At 37.2% G+C, this 25,879-nt stretch overlaps 2 protein-coding genes across 2 annotated transcripts; both read right to left on the bottom strand.

Moving 5' to 3' along the window:
• Positions 1 to 8,838: 8,838 nt before the first annotated feature.
• Positions 8,839 to 9,801, bottom strand: LOC140774018 (small ribosomal subunit protein uS13c). The gene is made up of 3 exons (XM_073116835.1): positions 9,609 to 9,801; positions 9,311 to 9,535; positions 8,839 to 9,213 (listed from the first exon to the last, which is right to left on the bottom strand). Exons 1-3 carry the CDS (start codon positions 9,729 to 9,731, stop codon positions 9,046 to 9,048), a joined length of 516 nt encoding a protein of 171 aa, XP_072972936.1. The 5' UTR covers positions 9,732 to 9,801; the 3' UTR covers positions 8,839 to 9,045.
• A 7,913-nt stretch (positions 9,802 to 17,714) lies between these two features.
• Positions 17,715 to 24,549, bottom strand: LOC140774523 (uncharacterized membrane protein At4g09580-like). Its single transcript, XM_073117549.1, has 4 exons — positions 24,104 to 24,549; positions 22,511 to 22,781; positions 22,225 to 22,395; positions 17,715 to 18,114 (listed from the first exon to the last, which is right to left on the bottom strand). The coding sequence occupies exons 1-4, from the start codon at positions 24,328 to 24,330 to the stop codon at positions 17,983 to 17,985; spliced, it is 801 nt and encodes a 266-aa protein (XP_072973650.1). The 5' UTR covers positions 24,331 to 24,549; the 3' UTR covers positions 17,715 to 17,982.
• Positions 24,550 to 25,879: the final 1,330 nt, after the last annotated feature.

Below are 25,879 nucleotides of genomic sequence, written 5' to 3' on the forward strand. Positions count from 1 at the left end.
TTGAATTTAACTAATTAAATAAAATTCTAACATAGACTCACTAAAGTATATAAGCAAATAAGATACTCACCCAATAAGCCCAATATCCTCACGATGTGATCTGATTAGATCCGGTTTGCATCAATCAATCCCTATGACCAACTAAACCCTTTGAGGTGGAGAGAAGCTGCAGATGAAAGCTAACAAGCCCTATTCTATGGTTATCAACCATGGAGCTTGCTTCTACGGTGGTCTGAGCCATGAGGCTCCAATGGAAGACACCTATGGCACAAGGCCAATGGCATGAAGCTCCAAGATTAGTGCAATTACCCAAAATGACATATCGCTTTGATGAACCCCATGGTGCAAAAAAATTAAGGCATGCTATGACTTGCCCTGTTAAATTGAAATTAGGAAAATTTGCATATAGCACCCTATATTTTAAAAAAAATTATGGTTTATACCTTATACTTTTACTATTTATAACTTGAGCCCTATGATTTAGTGAATGTATAGAAAATTTTCTGAGTTAAATTTAAACTAACATCATCCGGACAGATGGAAATATTTTGTCAAATTAAATTTTTTTTGTAAAAGACTAAAATATCCTTAGTATAGATTGAATAAGTATAACTTAGCTGAGGATATTTTTATAATTTTTCTAGTATAATTAACTTAACTTGGGGTTTGGTTAAGTGTTTAACTAACAGATCTAATGGTAGGGTATTTTCTACCTAGCGTCTTCATGATGCAATCCAATCTGACTCAATTCATTTTATTGGGAAAAAAAATTTATTTTCTTAAATCTTAAAATTAGCTTCTTCGTTTTTTTTAACTTCTAATAGGTTTTTCTTAATTTCCTAAATGTGATTTTTAATCTTCTATCTCGTGCCTCGCAAAAACTTATGAAATCTCCCTACATTTAATGCTTGTAAAATATATATATATATATATATATATATTTTTTTTTTTTTTATAGTGAAAGGGTAATCTTAGTATTTAAAAAATATTAGGTAAATCTACAATGGTAAGTTAAAATGGGCAGAGATGTAAAGAGAAAAGTCATATTAGTTTTTTGTGCAAATTTCCCAATTAAATTTGGATAGGCGTTATTTGCTCCAAAGACTGTTTTATATTTACGTAGCGTATAAAAAAAATATAGAAAAAAATAATAAAATTATTTTATATTTATAAAAATTGTTAATATGTTTTATTTTTTTTCTTCCTTTTTTTCGTTTCTCCTCCTTTGCTTCTTCTTTTTCTACTTCTACCCCTTAATTGTTCTTTCTTTTTTCTATACAAGTCTATCTGATCACTCTTTAATTAATAAAGTAAAACAATAATCAAAGATAGTGATAAGATAAATAATTTATTGATTAAAAAGCGATTGGAAAGATTTGTATAAAAACGAGAGAATGATTAAGAGATAGAAGAAGAAAAAAAAAAGCAATAACAAAAAAAATTTTAAAAATATTAACAATTTTTACAAATATAATAATTATCGTTGACTTTTAAAACTTTTGATAGGTTTCTATAAATTGTAGAATTTACACACTTTACCATTAGAATTTACATAAAAACAAATAATAATCATGTATAGTCATACTTTTTGTTCTTTAGCTAATTATAATTATCTCACCACTGTCTCTAATTAATCTTTTCTTAATTAATTAAGTAACAATTAGATAAATTTGTATAGAAAAAAAAATAATAATTAAGGGATAGAAGAAAAAGAAGAATAAGAAGAAATAGAAGGAAAAGAAAAATAATTATATTATCGGCTTTCGTAAATATATGAACAAGTTCCATTAATTTTAAATAATTATTATTGTTTTACTTTATTTTGCTAAATTACATACTTTACAATTATAATTTATATAGATATAAATAATAATCAGATAGAATTATATTTTTGGTTATTTAACTAATAATATTTATTTCACTACTATCTCTTTCTTTATTAATTAATGAATGATTCTTCTTCTTCTTCTATTGCTTAATCATTCTATTTTTTTATGCAAGTCTTTATAATCACTTTTTAATTAATAAAATAATAGATTAATTATAGATAGTGATGAGATAATTAGATTAGTTAAATAATAAAACACATGACTCCATATGATGATGCAATCTGGATCAAATCAGATCACATCATGGGGACATTGGGCTCAATGGATTAAGTCTAATTATCTTATTTACTTGGTTAGATCTAGCTAAGTTCAACTATGGATAGTTTCAGAAAAATATTCACAGAATATTCTATAGATATTCAAATAATATTAAATCAATTGGATAAGATTGCCAACCTCCAGATCTACAACTTTGGTACTCACGACTAGCAAAATGAAGGTTAATCCAAGAAGATAAGGAAGACTTGTTTAGTTAAATTTGTTTTAGATATTTTGATTTAATTTCTATAAATGGGTCTTATGGTTTGTATCTTAGATATGCTTGGAATGAAAGATTAATAAACTTTTGCTCTAGCATCTCTCTCAACTAGGCCACCAGCCCCTACATCTCCCTTCTCCTCCTTTACGCATCTGCATCTGCATTCTCATCGGCAATCGATGATGGTGGTGGTGGTTTTTGGATGTGGATGCGATAAATAGTTAAAGGTTATGATTAGCTTACAACTATGGTAAAAAGGAGAAATAGGCCTGCTATATGGGACTTGGGGGATCGGCAATAGAGGGAGATTAGAAGCTAGAGACTATGCCAACGGAAGAGGTGGCGCTGGTTGGTAAAGGAGGAGGAGGGAGATGTAGAGGCCGATGGCCTAGTTGAGAGAGATGTCAGGGTAGAAGCCAATTAATCTTTCATTCCAAGAATATTTAAGATACAAGATAAGGCCATACTTATAGAGATTAAATCAAAAAGTCTAAAACAAATTTAACTAAACCAGTCTTCTTTATCTTCTCGGATTATCTCGGATTAACTTTTCATTTTGCCACAAATAGATTCCAAATCTGGAGAAGTCGTGAATACCAAAGTTGTAAATCTGGAGGTTGGCAATCTTATCCAACTAGTTTAATATTATTCGGATGTCTGTAGAATATTCTGTGAATAATTTTTCAAAATTGTGCAGAGTTGGATTTAGCTAATTAAATAAAATCCTTAGCTACTAAGGCTCTAACTAAACCAAATAATCAAATAAAATAATTAGACTCAATCTATTGAGCCTAATTTTTCTTTGATGTGATCCGATTTGACCTAGTTCGCATCAATGCACTACGCTTCTAACCACCTTGTCCTCAAGGTGTTTATGGTAATTTTCAAACCTTCATTATTTACCGAATCATTTCCACTAACATTTGAGCCGAATCCAAAAGCACAAGACTTGTGGAGGAGGCCATGGCTCAGCCAAGTGTAACACAATGTAGCTCACTGATTGGTGCTCAACCAATTAGTGCAAGGCTAAGATTTATCTCACCCACAATCTAATATAGGCTCGACTTTAGTCTAGATCTTGCGGAAGGGCTGATCGGTTTAGGCTTTGGCACATCGCTTATAGGCTGAGAAGGTTGTCATTTAGATCGATAAGGAACTCGATAGGCAGCCACGACCATAGGATCAGGCCTTCGAGATATTAAATCTTTCAAAGCTTCAATGCCCTCAATTAGCGGCTTGAGTGGCAATTGGTAATGGTTGACAACCGCTTTGGGATTCCTAGTTATCGGTGTGGGCAGCAAGGTCTTCTTTGATGGTGATGTATACCTTGGTGGTCCTTTGTCATGTTGTGGAGGTGCCCTCGATGTAGGTTCAGCCCCCATTGCCATGGCTTGATCTGGTTCGATGGTTGCACTTAGTCTCATTAGTGTGCCGCCTTGATTACCTTCCCCACGGTTGGTATGATTAGGTGTACGCCCTGAACGACTTTGGTTCATGTCCACAAGGGTCGCCTTGATCTCCAACAACGTTTGTACCATGAGTGCCATGGTTTGCTGTAGATCGACATGGCTCTCCATAAGATCTCGCGGACATAGAGGAGACGGAGTTTTAGATGGTGTGATGGTTTTGTTCAATGATGGCATCCATCTTGATAGCGGAGAGTCCCACTTGTACCCCGATGGTTGTTGTCGCGATGCATCCTTCTGGGTGGCATGTCGTGGGTTGAGCACGACCCTCCCTACTTTGTTGACATCTGCATATGTAGTGGTGGCTTTGTTGTAAGGCACCTACATCCATGGAGACCACCATGAAAATTGCACATAAACCTTGGGCTCCTCCTATTATGTAACTTGAGTCTTGGTGTTCCAAAAGAAGAGGTACCTCTGTCTCATCATCGATCAAGGCCTTCCAATGCTTGGGCAATTCGGATCAATCGGCAAGTCTGGATCAATCGGTGCGTATCTCAAACCTTTTGGATAAACTAACATCCTTGACCTTAAGGTAGTTATTGATGGTGGCCAAGGCTCAACCTGCTCTGATACCATTGTTACGAACCGACTTGATTTGATTCATAGTGATTCTACACGGGATTTAGGATCTACGGGTGGAGTCACGGATTCCTAGGTATATGATGGAGGTGATAATGGAGTGGAGACTGAGTAGTTGATGGAGGTGGCTCGGCAATCAATGATGGTGGTGGTGGTTTGCGGACGCGGATGCGATAGATGGTTGAATGCTATGATTGGCCTACAACTATGGTAAAAATCGTACAGAAGATAGAGACGGTTAAGATAGTGAGACGTAGGGGGAGAAGTAGGCTTGCTCTAAGGGACTAGGGGGATCGACGGCAGAGGGAGATTAGAAGCTAGACGAAATTGTGCCAACGGAAGAGGTAGCGTTGGTTGGTAAAGAAAGAGAAGGGAGATGTAGAGGTCGGCGGCCTAGTTGAGAGAGATGCCAAGGCAAAAGCCAATTAATCTTTTATTCCAAACATATCTAAGATACAAGATAAGACCATACTTATAGAGATTAAATCAAAAAGTTTAAAATAAATTTAACTAAACCAATCTTCCTTATCTTCTCATTCACCGCAAATAGATTTCGAATCTGGAGAAGTCGTGAATACCAAAGTTGTAGATTTGGAGGTTAGCAATCTTATCCAATTAGTTTGATATTATTTGGATGTCTGTAGAATATTCTACGAATATTTTTACAAAACTACGCAGAGTTAAATTTAGCTAATTAAATAAAAGAAATTTTTATAAATCTCACCCTACATTTTGCCTATTTTATGATTCGCACCTCGTCTTTGAGGATTTTATAATACAACCCATCCTTTTCCCTAGAATGTTCATTTAACACCCTAAGTTAACTTAACCTAACCATAATCAAACTGAATGATACCAGAAAGATAATATTCTGTTATAATCCACTATGTAATTTATAATATTCCTAAATTACCCTTGTATTTATCTCTAATTTTATTCATAACATGAACATCCATACTTGTTGCTTTTTCTCAAATCATGGAGAATATCACCTAAATGCTAAGCCAATCTAAGAGCTTTCAAACTCCAAGCCATGGAGATCTTAGAGCTCCCCAAACACCAAGTCAATTTTGTTGCTGGTGACCTCAAAGATGGGGAGGGAGATGAAGACAATTTGGAGAAAGATGGAGAAAAAAAAGGTTTGAGCTAGAGAGATGAAGAACAATAGATAAAGTTGGGGGAAACTTCTAAGACTTATACATGGTAGGAATTTTAGGGGATTCTTGTGGGTTGTGGGTTTTGATATTATAATTTTGTGAGGTAGGGTTTAGTTATAGATAAGAAGATTTAGATTTTGCAAAGTTAGGATTTAGTTTGGGGAAGAAAGATTTTGTGGGGATTTATGTTAGATCAGAACTTTTTAAGGGTATTTTAGTATTCTTTGAACTAAAGTCACATAAACTATATAACATGATTAATGTTAGTTAGCTAAAGTAACGTTGGGGTGTTAAATGAACATTATGAAAAAAATAAGGGGTCGCGTTATAAAATCCCGAAAGACAGGGGTGCGAATCACAAAATAGGTAAAATGTAGAGTGTGATTTGTAAAAATCACTAAATAAAATTCTAACTTACTAAGGCTCTAACTAAACCAAATAATCAAATAAGATAATTAAACTCAATCGATTGAGCCCAATCTCTTTTTGATGTGATTCGATCTAACTCGGTTCGCATTAGGTCTCCACTCCATCATCACCTCCATCCTATACCTAGGAATTCATGCCTTCACCCACGGATTCCAAATCCTGTGCAGATCAAGCCGATTCGTAACATATCATTATTATTTATTTCTATGTAAACTATAATAGTAAAGTATCTAAATTCTGCAGTGTATAGATAACATCAAATGTTGTTAAAAATTGATGAAACTTTTTCTATTATATTTACAAAAAATATTGATATAATTTCTTCTTTTTCTTCTTTTTTTTGTTATTGTTTTTTTTTCTTCTTCTTGAATACCTTAATCATTATTTTTTTATTTTTATACAAGCTTTTATAATATTTTTTAATTAATAAAATAAGTAATTAATCGAAGGTAGGTAGTGATGAGATAATTACGATTAATTAAATAACAAAAAAATAACTCTATACAATTATTATTTATTTTCATGTAAATTGTAATAGTGAAGTATATAAATTCTACAATGTAAAAAAATATATAATAAAAATTATTAAAAAGCAATAAAAAATATTATTATATTTATGAAAATTATTAATATATATATATATATATATATATTTTTTTTTTTTTCATTTCTTTCTTCTTTTTCTTCATTTTTTTATTCTTCTTAATCTACTATTTCTTCTTCTTCTACTTCTATCCCTTAAACGTGAAAAATTATAATACTAGAAATTCATTCCAGCATCAATTGAAGCATATAATCAAATTATTACTCCATATTATTTTCCATATTAAAAATATTTAATTATCATTATTCGTAAATTTTCGCAAGTAGCTGCAACAATTAAGACGATTATTTAGATAGTTATTTCATAAAATCATATGCATATTAAATTTAATCAATTTTTAAAATAAAAAATTGATAATAAGTATGTATGATATACAGTATATACTATATAAAAAAATTACAATAGTTCCTATAGCAGGATAGCAACTAATTTACAAATAATAATCACAATTACAAACAATAATCAGTAGAATGGCAAACATTCGTATTAGCGAACAGTAATCATAATCGTAATCCATCAATACTAATTATGAACTTGCAAAAAATAAATAATAATTCACAAAATAATAATCTCTCATGCAAAAAAAAAAAAAAAAAAAAAAAAAAAAAAAAAAAAAAAAAAAAAAAAAAAAAAAAAACCTATGCTATTGATTAAAAAATTTAAAAAAAAGCACTAAAGCTGCCTTCTTTGTTTGTTGGCAGCCCTTCAATACACTGATCCTAATTAAAACGTAAATCACTGTTCAAAGAGAGTCGAACTCCTAAACTTCGAGCATAAAAGCAAGTGTCTTAACCATTGGGATTACCAATCACGTAAACAACACTTTGCTATAGCTCAACAGAAGTGTAAAACAGAATCAACTTCAAGACATAAGAAGTGCATGCTTAATAAAATAATAATAATAATAACAGCATCAATCTGGGAAACTGTATACAGTGGAAAAATTATGGCTGTCTGGAAGTATCAGCATATACTTGTACTAGTGTCAAGCAATAGCAAAAGAAAAGCATGAAAAAGAACAAATATGAACTTATCGTATCTCACCCTAATATTGCTTTGGCTGGAATAGGCTAACAGAGAAATAAAATACCTTGCATTATGATGCTTCCAACTTGAAACTAAAAGTGGGTAGACATTAGACAGCTAGATCATATGATCCACATATATAACTCCAATTACGCAATAAAAAAATCTTTTAGGCAAAAGGAAAAGATCAAATTTGAGACATAATCGTAACTAAAAGATGGATAACAGTGAAGAAAGGAAAGAATGAAAATATAATACTGCAGTTACTAAATCAGAACTTTAGAATAAGAGAGCCTCTTTGGTCTACTCAACACACAATCATTAATATCTCTAGTTTGCTAATGTCCCAACAGGACAGTGAATTCACAAAATAAATATTGCTATAGCAATTGTAAACATGTATATGTGAAAATGACGAACTCAAGAAATAATCATAACTTGTGATGCACATCATTACTAAGATCAACCTAAATTATCAATTTGTCGTAGTAATTTGGATGTTTTACTTTTATTACTTGTAAGCATGTACAATATATATAATAAAGAAAGAAGTTTAATTTCTAAGACTCAACAGGTATTCATCAACCACAGAAACAGATGAACTATTTACCAATAAAAGTAAAATCAAATCAAATGCAAAATGAAAGCTACATAAAAATGATTGCAACAAATTGTACCATTCAGTGTATGTAATGGATAATAATTACAACTTACGACTCACAGTAAGAACACTTATAAGTGAACATGTTGGTATATGAATTGCAAATGAAAGAAGTAAAACATATCCAAACTTTTTAGACCAACTTTGGACTCCGAAACAGCATCATTGTGGGACCAAAGGCTAAGTTAAATCTACGTTACAAAAGTTTTTTATTTAAAGCAAGTTATAGGTGAGTATAGGCTATCTGAACCACATATATCTCTAAGTATGCAATGCTACAGAAGCAGAAATTAAGGAGAAGCGAAAACACGCCTTCTAGATGTAAAGGAATGAATAAAAGGAGAAAGAATCAAGTCAACCATAACTTTCTGTTATAATAGTCATAACTGAATCATCAATGCACGCCTTCTAGATGTAAAGGAGAACACCAAATTTTATCACAAGATCTACAAGAAGACATGCAAAATCATTAGCAGTCAAGCAGCAAGAACCATTATGTACCCAATTCTAGCCAAATTCCAACCAACGGTGATGACAACGAGAAAAAGAAGAAAACAGATGAGCTTCAAGGAATTAACAACAATAACTTGGCAACTCCTAATGTTGGAAGCATCGTCATATCCTTGGTCATGACTTGCAAGATTCAAAGGGTACGAATTAAATGCCAAAAATTGTAATATACAACAGCCATTTCCAAACAATCGGAATCTAGGATTGACAACTGACACAGCGCAAGCACTTATCTAATTGCCTCTAACGAGGAGCCTTTTTCTTTCCAGCAACAGCAACCTTCTTGCCCTTCAACGTCCTGCAGTTGTTCTTCGTCCTCTGTCCCCTACATGGCAACCCCATCTCATGCCGAATCCCCCGGTAGCAGCGAATCTCCTTCAACCGCTCTATCGCCAGTCGATTGAAACGCTTCTGCAAGCCAAAACCCACATCGAAAACAACATCGGAAACACAACTTGAAGCCAAAATCCTACAGAAATCAAGAGGAAACCAAGTGGGTCGTCCTTACGAGGTCTCCTTCGATCATATACTTGGAAACCTCATCACGCAGCGAGATGAGTTCCTCATCGGAAAGGTCCTTGGTGACCTTGTTCTCCACGCTGAGGTCGCAGAGGATTTGGCGAGCCCTGGAGCGGCCGATGCCGTGGATGTACTGGAGAGAGAACTCCACCCGCTTGTTGTTAGGTATCTCCACGCCTCCAACACGAACGCAACGGATGGTGAGACCTACTTGCTGCAATACAAGAGAAACCATTTCTTTGAGTTGGGTTTAGAGGAATACAGGAGAAGAGAAGAGGGTGGTTTACCTTGGAAGAGGAGGAATTGGGGAAGGAGAGATTGGAAGGGAGTAACAGTGATTGGTTTACTCCTTTGCTGACGATAGAGAGGGAAGAGGCGAGAGGGAGAGAAACCATGGAGAGCGCTGCCATTCCGCAGTCTCTGTAGCTTGGATTGGAAGTGGGATAAGGTGATCTATTTGCCACTGGCTTTGGGGGAAATGGGTTTCTTTTGTTTTTAGATGAGAGAAGCAGATCTCAGGCGGATCGGATCCCTGCAAGTCCGGAAACTCTTTTGAGTGCCCGCATCGGGCATCAATTGCAGCTACTGGTGGCCATGGACCGGGCCGGGTTCAGGCCCAAAAATATCGGGCCGAGTTCAGGCCCAAAAATATCGGGCCGAGTTCAGGCCGATAAATATCGGGCCGGTTGGGTTCAGGCCAATTTCTGGTCGAGGCCTGGCCTGCGCTGAACCCGCCTTTTGGATCTTGCTGGGTTTATTTTAAAGGCCCTGACTCGACCATCGAGCTAAGAATGACCCGGGTTCTAATCTGCAACCCATGTCGAGTCTAAATTTACAATATTTTTGTTAGTCTCCTCCAATACTACCGAATTTTATAATAAGTTCAAATTTACAAAATAGATTACTCACTGCAACTAAAAGGTAATAAATTCTGAACTTCATCTAGAAATTTTATAATGCGGCTTCTAACACTACGCAAGCTAAGTAGTGTATCAAGCTGTTTTAAGTGAACTTTGGTTCCCCTTCAATTAATTTGTTTTTAATTATAATTGAAAATGACTAGTAACTGAGTTTCAAATGATAGGATTTAAGAAGAGATAGCATAACATCACATTTATCCTGGGGGGTGGTTCACTTTCCCCACAAACAATCTGAAGCATCGCTTTTTACATGGTATAGATATCTGAAACGTGAAGGTAACGCATGTAATTCTTCCAGAGTAACAGAAATAGTTGCATGCTACCTTCAGGTATGATACTGACCTTCGTTACATCCTCAGAAAAGTTTTATGCGGGGTTGGTTATTTATCTCAACTATCTTAAATACACAACCAAGAGCTGCCTGAGCATAACATGTCACGAGATAAGTACCAATCCCGAAGGCATCTACTTCATGTCCCTGCAGAAAAATTAGATTATCATCAAATATTCAATTCACAGAAATTGAAAGAGTTCTGCTCAAGTTTAAGCATACAAAAGTGTTAGTGCCAAATCTACTATCTACATTATTATTTATGTAATTTTTATCCTATGGTCATTATGCCAAATGCCAGCAATCAATTACCTTTTTTTAAACTGAATGTTCAATCTTTGTGAAAAGTGCACTGGCATGGGAAACAGGCCAAGAGATAGAACACTGCAACTGCTTTAACTAGTCATTTTAGTAGCCCAAATCTATAAAATTTATACTATCGAATTCTCCTCTTGCTAAGATGCATCAAGCTGAAATGTCACCTTTATACTACTAATTGACTAAATAATAGTGCATCTTTCATGGCAGATGCTAGTGGCAAGGGGAAGGAGCGAGAGCCCACGGCACACTCACGCCAGCAATGGAGGAAGCGACGGCATGGCGGCGGTTCTACTAGGGGATGTGAGTGTTGGATCGGGATACTTGGGAGGGGAGGAGTCGACAGAGGATGTTAGAGGCAAGGAGATGAAGCCGGCGGCCACAGCGACGTGGGGACTGGGGAGATGAGTGCGACGGCTATTGGGGCTCAGAGTCAGGACTCGGGAGGGGAGGAGTCGGCAACGTGGGGAGATGCCAAGAGCCTTAGAGTAGGGGAGATGCTAAGATGATGCCGGCAGCAGCATGGAGAGATGGCGTCGGTGGCCACAGCGATGTAGGGACTAGGGAGATGAGGGCGGTAGCTATTGGGGCTTAGAGTTAGGACTCGGGAGGGGAGGAGCCGGCGATGTGAGGAGAAGCGAGATGCCGAGATGTCGAGAGCCTTAGCCCTTAGAGTAGGGGAGATGTCAAGATGACTTAGGCGACGATGTTAGTAGATGACACTGGTGGCCATAGTGGCGTGGGGACTAGGTAGATAAGAGCAGTGGTGACATAAGGGAGAGAATGAATATGAGAGGAGTTGAGAAAGTGAGAGTGTGAGAGAGTGGGAGTTAGGTTATTTAGTTTAGAATATATAGTGCGGGTTGGCAGGTTGACCCAACCCGAACCGACCCGTATACTTAAACGAGTCAAAATAGGTCAGCTATATAAATCCGAACATGACCTAATTATTAATCGGGATAGGAGAGTTGACCTATTTATGACCCGAACCCGATTAAGTTAACCTAAACTTGATTAAGAGGTGGGTTATCATATCAGGTTATTGAGTTGGGTCAAGATTTACCATCCCTACTTAGTAACACTAGCATTATCACTAATGTGATTTGGACTTCACCGAGTCGTCTCGAGCATGAATATACCATATGAGAGTCTTTTCTTATTGTGTTTAGTTATTTTATTTAAGAAAAATAAGAATTCTATATATCGCGTTCAAATGCGAGAAGGGGTGCATTCGAATACCCTTGTGAACGCCTATAGGCATTCATATCGATAGAGAATGTAATTTGTGCGTTCGAATGCGCATACCCTATTCAAACACCCACGTGCAAATGTCTGCATACATTCGCATCGACAGAGAACACGAAATATACATTCGAACGCGCTTGATCTCGTTCGAACATGATTGGTGAGAATTTACTATTTTTAGGGTTAATAATTGTCATTTTTGGCTTATTTTGTTAGCCTCTTAAGATGTGGATGGCAACCAAAAAGATTATGATGAATGAACATTGAGTTCTATCTCCTTTCTATCCTCTCTACCCTAATTTTCCTTCCTCTTCCTTCAAGCCCTAGTCATGCGCCATCTCGACGACGGTGATCTTCTAACCTCCCTCGTCTATCAAGTCATCCCTCCTCCTTGCAATCTCAGCCTCTTCTCTCTCTTTATCCTTATCCCTTAAACGCCTCAAACCATCCATCCTCATCACCATTATCATCTCTAACCTTATTATCACCATCACCTATCACTTCCACCATCACCCCAACTTTTATGTATTTTCGTCCCAATTTCAATCAGAATTTGCAAAGAGTATAAATAACAAAAATGTAGATCAGAAAGTTATGGATCAACCACCCTTAATTTTATAATATTTTGACTACGATAGAATATCTGATGAATATTTTTCCTCAACTGTACAACCTGCTTTCCTACAATTGATCCAAATCGGGAAATGGATGTCGGACCATAACAAGTGGTATCAGAGCCACCGTTCCTCGACCACCAAAAGGCCCTTACTGCCCACACCAACCGAAAGGCGCAATGTACCACCGCCAGTCTTTCACTATGACGTACAACTGTCGGTTCATCACCGTGACCGAGCATCAAAACTATCATCACGATGAGTGGGCGGATTATGAAGAACTAGTGACCCCACAACACCATCCTAGGGATGCTGGATTCAATTCAAGAGAAAGGAGGCCCAACCGATATGAAGAAGAAGAATGAGGCATATGTGTAGGGATGAATCGCCTCAACTTCCCACCCTTCAATGAAGGAGACCAACTCGATTGGGTTTATCGAGCAGAGTAGTATTCAAATACCAAAGAACACCTAATGCCCAAAATGTGTTGTTGGCATCTTTCTATCTTGAAGACATTGCCATTCGATGGTACCAGGCCACAAATCAAGCTCAACCCTATTGATTGTGAGAGGAGTTTGCTAACTCGATTTGCGTCCGATTTGGACCCTCCAACTATGAGGATTTCTAGGCTGCTCTTACCAAGCTAACTCAAAGGACTACGTTGAGAGCATATCAAGAGGAGTTTGAGCGAGTTAGCAATCAAGTGCGGGGCTAGTTGGATTCTCAACTCAAGAGCACCTTTATTAGTGGCCTTCGACAAGACATTCAAGCTGAAATGAAGGCCGCTTGATCAACCTTGTTATTAGAGGCTTTTGCAATAGGTTAATTGATGGAAAAGAAGCTTCGAGAGCTTCAAATAGCAATAAAATGGGGCTAGAGCACCATGGAATCTAGAGGAGTGCCCTGGCAAACAGTAGCCACACATCATGTGTAGCGCCTCCACCAAGAGCAACAGGTGCAAGAATACCTCCACAATCACAACCAAAAGTGAGGGGACCTTTCCAAACTTCTATGAGGAGACTTACTCCAGCCCAAGTTGAAGAGAGAAGAGCAAAAGGGCTATGTTTTTATTGTGATGAGCAATTCACCCCCGGGCACAGATGTGTCCGATCGACGGTTACTGTGATGGTGTTAGATGAAGTAGAGGATGTGGAGAAAGAGGAGATAATGGAAGCTAAACTAGAGGATGCGGCGGAAGACCAAGAAGCATTGGAGGGTAGCGAGGAGATCCACGCCATGATATCCATGCATGCCTACATTGGCACCAATGCACCTTGGATGTTGCGGGTCGATGGCATAGTAAAAAATCTAATGGTGAGGATCCTCATTGACACCAGGAGCACCCACAACTTTATGGACGAGCAAGTGATCAAGAAAATAGGGATGGCTATAGACGCTACTTCGGGATTTGATGTAGCATTGGGAGATGGCACAATGCATCGGGCAAACGGTGTATGCAGAGAGGTTCTTTTGAAGATTCAGGGCAATTCCTTCACCTTGGATCTTCAGCTATTGGCCCTACGAGGGGCTGACATTGTATTGCAGACGCAATGGATGCAAAGCTTAGGCCCGATGACCTTTGACTTCTCGGAGATGTGAATGGACTTCAAACGAAGTGGCAAGCGAGTGCGGTTAGACAAAATTTGACCGCGACTTGGAGTGCAACTTCAACCGATAGTGGACTGCCAAAGGCTAGATGCCATGGGCTTTTAATGCAATTGATCCAAAGTCAAGTAGGCCATGCAAAGGAAGAAGTATCCATTGATATGTTTGCCTTACTGAAAGAATTCAGCGAGGTGTTTGAGGAGCCACACGGCATGCTGCTGATTTTACTCGAAGACCACCACATTGAGATTACTCCTAGAGTGGAACTGGCTAATGTCTAGCCCTATACGTACCCATTTATGTAAAAGGAGGAGATTATAAGACTTTTCAAGGAGATGCTGGACAACAGATTCATCCAACCCGAGCCGAAGCTCTTACTCCTCACGATACTCTTAGTGCAAAAGAAGAACGGGACATGACGTTTCTACGTGGATTACCGTGCCTAAATGCTATCATGGTGAAGGATAGGTATCTTATACCGATCATTGAAGAACTCTTGGACGAGCTTTTAGGGGTCTCTTACTTCAGCAAGTTAGACTTGCGAGCCGGCTACCACCGAATCCGCGTGAGGCCCGAGAATGTGTACAAGACTGCATTCCACACCCATGATGGGCATTATGAGTCCAAGTTTGACGAATGACGTCTTTAGGGTATTATTAAGGCGATTTGTTATAGTCTTTTTTGACGACATCCTTGTGTACATGTGCTCATGGAAAGAGCATCTTACTCACCTTCATGAAGTGTTGTAGATTTTGAAGAACAATGAGTTGAAGGTGAAGAAGTCCAAATGTTTATGGGCCAGCCAAGAGTAGAGTATCTTGGCCACATTATTTCAGCGGTAGGAGTGGAAGTTGATTCCGCCAAGGTGCAAAACATGGTGCAGTGACAAATTCCAAAGACACAGAAAGAGTTGTGGGGCTTCCTCGGATTGACAGGCTACTATCATCGATTCATCACCATCACTATTGAAGAAGGGAGAGTTTCATTGGACTAAGGTGGCAACAAAGGCCTTTGAAGCATTGAAGAAGGCAATGACCATTGTTTCAATTTTGGCGATACTCGATTTCACCAAACCCTTTGTGGTGGAATGCGATACGTCAAGAAGGGGATCAAAAGTCAGCCCAACAAAATTTTCAATGTGGCAATAAAATCTTCATATGTTGCTGTCCGAAATCTATGTGTAATCCTCCTACAAAAGTCAGCACAACCGGTAAATCCTCCACCACGAATAGCTGATCGATACCAATGTAATGCCATTCCTTAAAGGTGAAAGTTTGCGATTTGGGCATTTGCGTCCTCCGCTGTCTCTTGACAATCAAAGTATTATTCCACTTGAAATACCAAATCTGTCGAATCACCGCCTTGGAATTTTGGGAAGTCCAAACATGCGGTTCTCCCTCGGATAGTATTGTCGGGTTCACGAAAGATCCTTGGTTCAAGTTTGAACCTTTGTGCTTGTTGATCTCCTTCACAAAATCCTCGAGCATGTCCATCACCATCTCCGAAGAGATCAATATCATCTTCTAAGTGCCAATCCTCTTCATCGACGAAGTGTACTGGTGCCGCACGCCTCTCGGGTTCCACCACCACCGGTCTTGGGTTGTGTATCGAAGGTTGGGGATGATGTGTAGAAATAGGTAAAAGATGATCATTGACATTAATATGTCGTACTTGGACCTGTGAGGTATCGGTTCGGTGTGGTCCCACCACTGGTCCTTCTTAAGGCACCGATCGGTTCATGGCATATTCCTTTAAAGCATTATGATCATTCTTCATTGCGTCAACCCTATGCAGCAATATTTGGAATATGCCCCTAAGTTCTTCCACCAAGCCCATGTTCATATTCATGGATGTTGGTTGACTTAGTCCTACCGTGGTTGCTCCAAAAGAATCGACCTCACGGTTAGGGTTATCGTGGATTGAGTCTTCTCTTGTCGTTGTGTTCTCCATTGATCTTTTTGTTGATGTCATCTTCCTTGTTTCCACCATTAATGGATGTTTGAGGTTCGCCTGGCTCTGATACCAATAGTAAGTTATGAAACAATTCCTTCAAGATCTAGATTGATTGTAGGAAGCAGTCCGCGTAATCGAAGGAAAATGTTTATCAAATATTCTCCTGTAGTCATAAAATTACAAAACCAAGTGGAATCGATCCATAACTCCCTGATCGACGTTTTTTGTGTTTATGCCTTTTACAGATTCGAGGGAAATTAAAAGATAGGAGAGACCTTGCTAACGGTAGAGGTGGTAGGTTAGTGAAGAGGGAGAATGGAGATTAGGGTAAAGAGAAGATAGAGAGGCAAGAAATCAATAATCCAATAGTATATTGATTTTGGCTGTCATCCACACCTTTATAGAGGCTAGCCAACAAATTAAAATAATAATTATTAACCTTAATTCTAGTGGACTCCTGCCGATCGGGTTCGAACGCACTCGATTGTGTTCGAATGCATAAAATGCGTTCTCTGTCGATGCGAACGTAATGCAGACATTCGAACGCAGCGTTCGAACGCACTTGACTGCGTTCGAATATGCATTTCACATTCTCTATTTTTGCAAACCTAATGCAGGTATTCGCAAAGCTGTTCAAACGTGCTCCCAATCGCGTTTGAATGCGACCTACATAAAACTTATTTTAATGAAAATAAATAACTAATACAATAAGAGAGATCTCTAACTAAGTGTATCAAATCTACAACTTATTCCACACTTTCATTTCCTTTCCTTGAGGAGCTGAGAAGTAAGTATCACTAACCCAAGTGTTAAAGGGTTGCTGCATGAGATTAGAGCCGATCCAGAGAGCCATCTTAAAATGGAGGACCCAAACAAGCTCTTACTCGGCTGTGGGTGCATTTGAGTGCCCATGAATTGTTTACAGTTGGAGCATTTCCACTACACTATTGAGATAGACCAGGAGGGTGTCTTGAGGACCTGCAAGAGGATCTCCCAATATTGTACCTAGTCCAGACTGAAGAAGGACATTGAGCATACATGAGGACGTGTCAGACGTGCCAAATGGTAAAAATGAGACCTTGAAGCCACCTATACTTTTACAACCACTACTAATCATTGATTAAGTGAAAACGTAAAATGCTTATGAGTTCAATGTTTTAAGTAAATTTGAGGGCCAATCCATTTTGATAAATAAATTAAAATAAGGCTAGTTTGGTCAATCACTCCAATACCATTGGCTAATAATTAATAATATATTTGTATTTGCATGGTGTATAATGGTTAAAAAATCATGATCATCCAAAATGTGTGATACTTCCAATTTTATCTATTTCTCGAGCCATAAAACTCCTAAACTAAAACAGTGAAACTTAGCTTGAAAACAATGAAGCACCACATAAAGAAAAAGTAGCAAAATGAGATTTGGTTGAGCACCAAGTCTGGTGAGTTAGAACATTTTAACTACTTACAAAATTTGTTCTGTCTACAAGGTATAGAAGAATCCATTCTGCTTTACATTTTTCACCACGAAATAACCAAATAAATTATAAAATATTATAAAGAAATGCCAATTTCCATAATCTGCAGAACAACAGTATACACTGCTACTCTAACACGGTAACACCCTTAATTGTCTGGAGTTTCCAATGAATGTAAGAATCTGAAAGGTATGGTCTCATTCATAGGTCTGCTTTCTCTTGAGGATTGTTGGAGATATGGAGATGGATCCAATAAGAAACAGAACTACCAATGTTTTGAAGTCGTATAAGTCTCTAACTGATTTTAGATCGCCTAGAGCTAGGCCAGCCTGCAGGAAGACAGCGGCTAATTTGCGTTAGGCAGTGATAAATGTTCAAAGTGACCGAACATAATAGTTTACCAAAGTAATTAACAGCCATAAGGTATTGCTGAAATATCAATAACAGAGATAAGAGTCATGAGGCTGAATAATTTAACAAGTACAGAACTTGTAATTGCTGATTAGTGACTTATTGGTTGTACTTACTCCTGAAAGAATAAATTCTTTAGTAAGGACAGAGCATGACATTCAGATTGTTAGTGGGCGCCAAGCATTAGAAGATGCTCAATTGACCTTATGTTAAGCCGGTCGCCTATGGAATAGAAATATCCTTATTCTAGATTAAGTCTCCTATTTCTAGTGTACAATTGACCTAACTATTTTGCCCCTAGATTTGATATTATTTAATTAGACATCACCTTAGTTATAGTTGAGATTCATTCTCTCTTCTCTCTCTTTTCTCTCGAAAGATAGTCATATCACATAAATACATTATTATATTCATGTTGCAACATAGTACAAAAGACATATGTCCATATTGCTATGCATTATATATTTGCACTATAATACACTACACGGTTATATATTTACATTGTTATGCACTACATGGTCATATATCCACATTATCACACAATAGATAGTTATATATTCATATTGCCATGCACTACAGTTATACCGTCATGCATTACACATGCTTATATATTTACACTATCATACACTATATGGCTATATATTTATACTACCACGCACTACATAATTATATATCCGCATTATCTTGTACTACATGATTATATTTCCACAATGTCACGCACTATATGGCTATATATCCGCATTGCTATATACTATATAACTATATGTCCACACTGCCACACACTATATGGTTATAAATCTGCACTACCGCACATAAAATAGCTACATGTCTGCATTGCTATGCATTTATAAGTTCACATTTATCATAGTACAGATATATAGAGCATTTTAAATCCGTATTTATAAGAAAGAATATTATAATTTCTGAAAATATACATTATTATTACTATTACATCTAACCAACAATATTTTTGTCATTTGGTGTAAAACATTACTAATTTCCAATATAAATTTACTATTCTCTAATATTTTAATATTAATTTTATATCACATTAAGTATAATTATTACTCCTTATACTAGTACTCAATTCATTCTTCTCTCCTATCTTCTCTACTCTCCCAAAACATGAGCTCCACAAGGAGCTATTGCTTTTGATCACATAATCCATGCAAGTTTTCAAGCCTCCTCCCATTATCAGTTCATTTCTGCTCTTCTACTGAGATCTTATCACAGTCTGTTAGACAATAATGACGCTACAAGTTCATTTACCACGAGAGAATCAATAAGGGTCACTACAACCTTCTCAATCTGAAACAACACTGAGGAGGTAATTTTTGTGTACCTACTGGTATCGAATTCAGGAACCTAACCAACACTAGGTCAAGGCAAACTTGTAATAAAAACTTGGGTTCCATCATTAAGTGGAAATTATCGCATTTATGCTTCTCCATCAGCATATCACCACAGCTTTCACAAAGGATGTCAATAGTTTTAACACTTCTGCCTTCAACATGACTTATACCATTCCTAGATTGGATTGCAAATTTAATATCGAAATATCCGTCAATTTTAATGGATACTTATTTGTTTCCAAGCAAGTATTGCAGCATTATGATACCTCGAGCTGACAGCACATTCCAGATAACTAGATACGTCAGCAAATACAATCATCCACCAAACCATTTAACTTGGATGAACAGAAGGAGAATTCGTGCAGGGCAAATCAATATTATTAACCACAATGTAATTCTGTCCTGATTCCCTAATCTATTGCAAAGTTAAAAGGTAGATGCAAGACGACACTTACAACCCCCAAAACAAGACATTCACAGCTATCGGTTGAAGTATTGAAGACTCTCTTGCTGACTAGACCTCACATTAAACTACTTCATCTTGCAAAAGATTGCCCTCCGATTGATGTTCTTCCATAACAGATTGCTGCTTTTACAAGATGTAGATGAGTCGATGTAGCTCTGATAAGATCTCTCAAGAGCTCTTTGTAGAAGAGATGATCTTGGTATTGTGATGGATCTCCCCTCTTTACTTTTTGGCTCCTAGGGTTTTCATTGGGGAGAACAGCTCAAAAATATCTAAACATATCCTTTCTATAGTTGTAGAAAATCCACTTAGAAATGGGTGGCCAAAGTTACAATAAAGCCCTCAAACCCATGTTAGAACTATACACCTGCACAACCATTCAAGTGCCCTTAAAGAATCCTTTAGGGTTTGCGTTTCAGAGTTTGAATGCTCTACGAACAGTGGCCAGCTCCAACTGATGTACTTTTGATGATCGCACGCTCATCAAACAGTGGTCATGGACTTTTGGGGTACCAAGCTTTCTGTGTCGATGTTCAAACATGTCAGGGACCGTTTGAGCGCATTCCGACTGAAATCTAAAGCTGAACTTAGAATCAAGTCCTAAAATATAATCCTAAGTTGTATGTGTCATGTAATATGTACATAAAGTGTAAGGTGTGTACATCACATTGGACAAACAAAACACTAATTTACAAATGTGTAAATTTGTCACCAAGTTAATCCATAGAATCTGTTAAAAACTCGCAAGCCGGTTGACTTCTCTCAATTTGTACAATAAGACAATGCAACAATTAATTCAGAATTCAGTTCATGAAGTTTGGCAAACCATGTTTATCAGAATGTACTATGATAATTAGGTTATTATGCTAATAGCGTGGAGGTAGTGGTCCTAAAGATTTACCTATTTCTAGTCCTATGGTCTCCATATTTAGTTCAAGAGGACTGTTTGTCTATTGTAATATTCATACAAAGATAGAACTGTATGCAATAGTGAATGGATTGGTCAAAGTCAGAAGTAAATGGCATTAAAATTTGTGACTACTTCATGATAATATCTATATACACAATTTGAAGTTAACTTGAAACAAATTGGAGATTTTCTATTCTCCATATGTTCCAACAGCCAACTAAGGAAGCAAATAAGGAAAATGTAAATTAAAAGAGACTCTAAACTATACCCACATCATAAGAACTAAATATGCTTTTTAAATTTATTGTTAGGAACACAATATGCATCATTATATCAATACATAAGATAATTTGGAATCTTCTGTCCATTTGACACAATAAGTACTTACATTGTGATGAAGGGAACAAAATAGTTCACAAAAAAAAGAATATCTTAATAAACAACTAAGGTTGCTTACTGTAATTGCTAGTATATCATGCCGATAAAACATAAATATGGCCCTAATACTGAAAAAGAACATCATCATATTTTCATATTAGAATCCCCATAAGATGACAAAAGATGTACATTCAGTCTCTCTTTCCTTTGTTGAGACAAAAGAACATCTAATGCCTATTCTTCTCATGAAAGGTATGAATTTGACTCAGAAGTGCATTTGATGCAATCTTCTATATACAACACCTATGAGAATCAAGCATGTCTGCAGAAATCTGCTGCTGGGAGTTAACAAGGGATAGAGATCCTTGTAATTTTGCACAAGAGAAGCTGAGCCTATAACAAATATTTACAAGAAAATGCAATCTATCATCAGGATCAAGTTCAGCCTCTTCTATACTTTGTTATTACTTGATATAAACTGTAGTCTCTACCGTGATAAATTTTCGTGAACAAAAGCAAAGTCAGAAAAGAAATTGGATGACATGATAAGCCTACCAACGGGGGCCTCTTTATTTATGACAACAAGAAATTAGTTACTTGTCTGAGTTTTCTCTTGTAGTCAAGCATAGACATGCTAGTAATAAACTAAGGCACTTTCTAGTTTGCACAGATGGCCACAAAGCACCATTGCTCACATTTCATCCAAGCTTATCGGTTAGCAATCAAGAACTAATCAGAACATAGTAGATAATCCTGAAACTAAAAAAGTGAAAATGTAGCACGACCTTAAATCATCAGATAACTATGTGGAGCACAATGCAGCATTCAAAAGAGAGGTAGCAACATGGAAAGTTGAAATTAGATTATGTAACAAAAAGAAATGACAGTTAAAATTGACAACCATGAAGAACTGAAAACTTACTCTTACAGTAACATAAGATCCTGGAATAATACCAACTAGGGTTGCAACAAAGAAAATATGAAAAGGTATATCAACAATTGGAGATGCCATATTTATGAACGTGTTTGGCAAAGATGGAGTTATTCTCAAAAAGAGCATGTAGTTCAACAACTTTTCCTTCCTCTTTGCTATCTGCATTCATAAAAGAACTTATTTCGAATATAGAAAGATAATTTGTAAAAGGGAACAAGGGATAGTAAATGGTTCACAGCAAAATAAAATTAGCTCAACAAATATTCCATAGTACCTCTGCCTGGAAAAATCTTAACTTTTCAGGCCACAACTTGCTAACCAAAGGCCTGCCAATCAACTTGGAAAGAAAATAGCAGGAAGATGCACCAGCAGTAGCAGTGAAAACAACCAAGACAACACCTCTGATTACCCCAAACAGCGCTCCAGCAAGCAAGGACATAAATATGGTTCCAGGAATCATGAATGTTTGCATAAAGATGTATATCGAACAATAACCTAGTACAAAATTCGCTCGATATTCTCTTGCATAGACAGCAAGATCATCTCTACAAAGTAAAGGCATAGAAGAAATATTAGTGATTTTGGTGGAACGCAGTGCAAACTTTATTATCTGAAGTAATGTAAAAAAGCATGTTCAAAGTGTTTTTGCAATAATTTAGACATGATTGATGTGCTTTCTTTCAGTCAATAAACATAGGAAGTCAAATTAGTAAACACAGGCTCATCCTAAATATTCTTCGGTATGAAAACAGTAATGTCAGAGACTAGGAATATGTGTTATAAAGAGCAAGGCCGAGGGATCCACATTGACCCCAAGAGCATATTTTGCAACATGCACCAAAAGAATGAACTTTTGATATGCACATGCATAAACTATCTATGAAACTTAGAAAGGTTATAAAGTTGAATATCAAAATCAAGGATAATGTTATAAGCTTAGGGTTTGAGCACATTCTTAATATTGGTTTTATACATAATAGTCAATTAGCAGCACATGCATCATATGCGGAGCAGCTACACCTGCAACTTATCCCAGAACTGAAAGGGAAGAAAGGATAAAGTCTAATGTACCATCCACAAACTAGACTATCAAAAGATTCAAATCAAAGAAAGGTCGTAAAGTTTAATGTGCATCTCCAATGATGAGCAAGAAATAGTTATACCAGTACCTTATGCTGCCAAACACAGGCAAACAAGAAAGAATGATAATTGGCAGGGAATGGAAATTAGGCTGATCGTAGAGAGGATTTGATAGAATGCTTACTTCACAAGCTTGAACAATATTCTCGCCTAACCAATACATCATAGAGGATCATACATATGAGTCCGTCAATTAATTTCATGCCATGAAGTAGAACAAAGAACCAATAAAGAAGACGACAGTAAGTTGGTAACATGCAAATTATTAACTCATCATCTATTCTAAAAGCTTATGCTACAAAGAACGGTGATTCCTATATTTTATATTAGAATACTCTCTCTTTATTTCTATGCTCGAGAAATTTTAATAAACTCAAGTTCACTTTAACACATATTCCTAGTCCTGACTTTAACTCAAGTTCACTTTAACTTATTCAAATGCAGAAACTCTGCTCTTATATCATATTAATTGACCAGCTACCAGAAAACTTAAGCTACTACGAACTGGTGATTTTTTTTCATATTCTAACACAAATAACCCATACCTAATCTCTTGAGAGTATCAACCAGGTTGAGAGCTAATATTTCTTACAAGTAATAGTAGTAAGAAATATAAAAAAAACAAGAACAGATTCTCAGCCAACATATGGCACTAGATATCCGATCTCATCTGATCATCATCTAACATCGCAAAGTCACACGGAAAGAGAGGCAAGAGGCGACTCACTTAAGCACGCGGACGTCCGAGAGGGTGCGAGGCAGCCGGAGGATCTTACCATACTCGGCCTGCGGCATCGTCAGATAGATGGAGAAAATCCCAGTGACGAAGAGCAAGAAGACCGCAAGAGCAGCCGCTGCCTCCCACCGCGTCAGCGGCGATCTTCCGCCACCCCTGTGCAACGCGGGCAATGCCGTCTCCAAATCCCGGCCGATCGCGAGCCGGAGGGGGGCCATGGAAGGGGAAGAAAACGGCGGGGGGTTTTCTAAGGGAATCGCCTCATGGCGTCGGGCGAGATTGTATCAAGACTCAACAAAGATTGCTTCGCGAAAACGGTTCTCGATGTGGTGGGAGGGAAAAAATAAATAAAATAACATAAAAATGGAGAGAGGAAAGCTTCCAGGTGGGAGCTGCTGCTGCCGAAATGGCATATGCCGCGCGTTACTGTTGAAGATGTGCGATGCTAGTAGGGATTAGGGATAACGGATAATTTGGAAGATAATATTATTCGCTAATCACATTCGTCAAAACTCAGAAGTCATGGTTTTTTTTTTTTTTTTTAAAAAAAAAAAAAAAAAAGCCCAGAAGTCATGCTACTCGGCACTCGCAAGGAAGGCCCCTTTGGTCCTAAAATGGACCAATTTATAATTCCCTAACTTAAACCACAGCTGATCTACCCCAACTAAGGGCTATCAAAATAATCAAGCTCGACCTGTTTGTTTGTAAATGATCATAGGTAGGCTCGCTGAAATTTTATTCGATAAAAGACTCTAAGCATACAAATATACAAATTTTAAAACCATTAAATCAAGATATAGAGGTTTATTATCTACCTAATCAGGCTTATTAATTCAAGCTTGACTTGAGTTAGCATCGGGTTTGAGTTAAAGGCTTATAACATGTGCTTGATTTTACTTGTCATGCGGCTCGTTTAGGCTCGAGTTTGACTTGATCAAAGCTTAGCTTAGATCAAGCTCGGCACAATAATATATTACATTCATACTTCTAACTTGCATGACATCATCTTGACATGTTTTATGTCCATCTTTTGGTCACACTGTTGACTTCAAAGCCCTAAAAGACTCTAAGAGGGAGCAGGGAGCTCGTCTGTGGTACTGAGAGATCAACTGAGACTGCATGGGAGAGAGACATCAACCCAATCACCACATTTGTAGTTGCTAGGCCAAGCTCCATTCATCTAATTGATTCTCCACATGATTCGAATGGTAACATGCGTTTGGCTTTGAAGTTGGTATCTTTCAAGACTATAGATTAGAAATTTTAAAGTATCAGAGCACACTCTTTGTGTTGTAAATGTATGCTTGATTTTGGGCTTCCACTTGGTAGCACTACCCCAATAGTCAATCGTAGAGATTAAATAAGAATATCTTTTTTAAGAAAATAGTAAAGCATTTTGTTAGAGATTAATTACCACGGTTACAAAAAGGTCAAGAGATATCACTAGATTTATAGCCAAATCTATAAGCTAGTTCATCGTTGAGTTGCCTTCACCGTAGATGTGAGTGATACGATAAGAGTAATTTTAACAGAGATGCAGAACACCAAATATGATCGGGTTTGTATTCAACGTTGGCTTGAGAACATCCCTTATCATGTTATAGAGGATGAGAGAATATGTCTCATTCCACACATGCTTAGCTTCGAACCTTCCCATATCTATTAGATGTCATAACTACAAAACCAACTCCACTTATCTCACCGAGTCCTCTAAAAGACTCATCCTTGTTGACTTTAATCCATTTAATGGTGGTAGTGTCCAACGAC

Source organism: Typha angustifolia, chromosome 13, assembly GCF_048772165.1.
Source record: "Typha angustifolia cultivar Huaian chromosome 13, ASM4877216v1, whole genome shotgun sequence".
NCBI lineage: Eukaryota > Viridiplantae > Streptophyta > Magnoliopsida > Poales > Typhaceae > Typha > Typha angustifolia.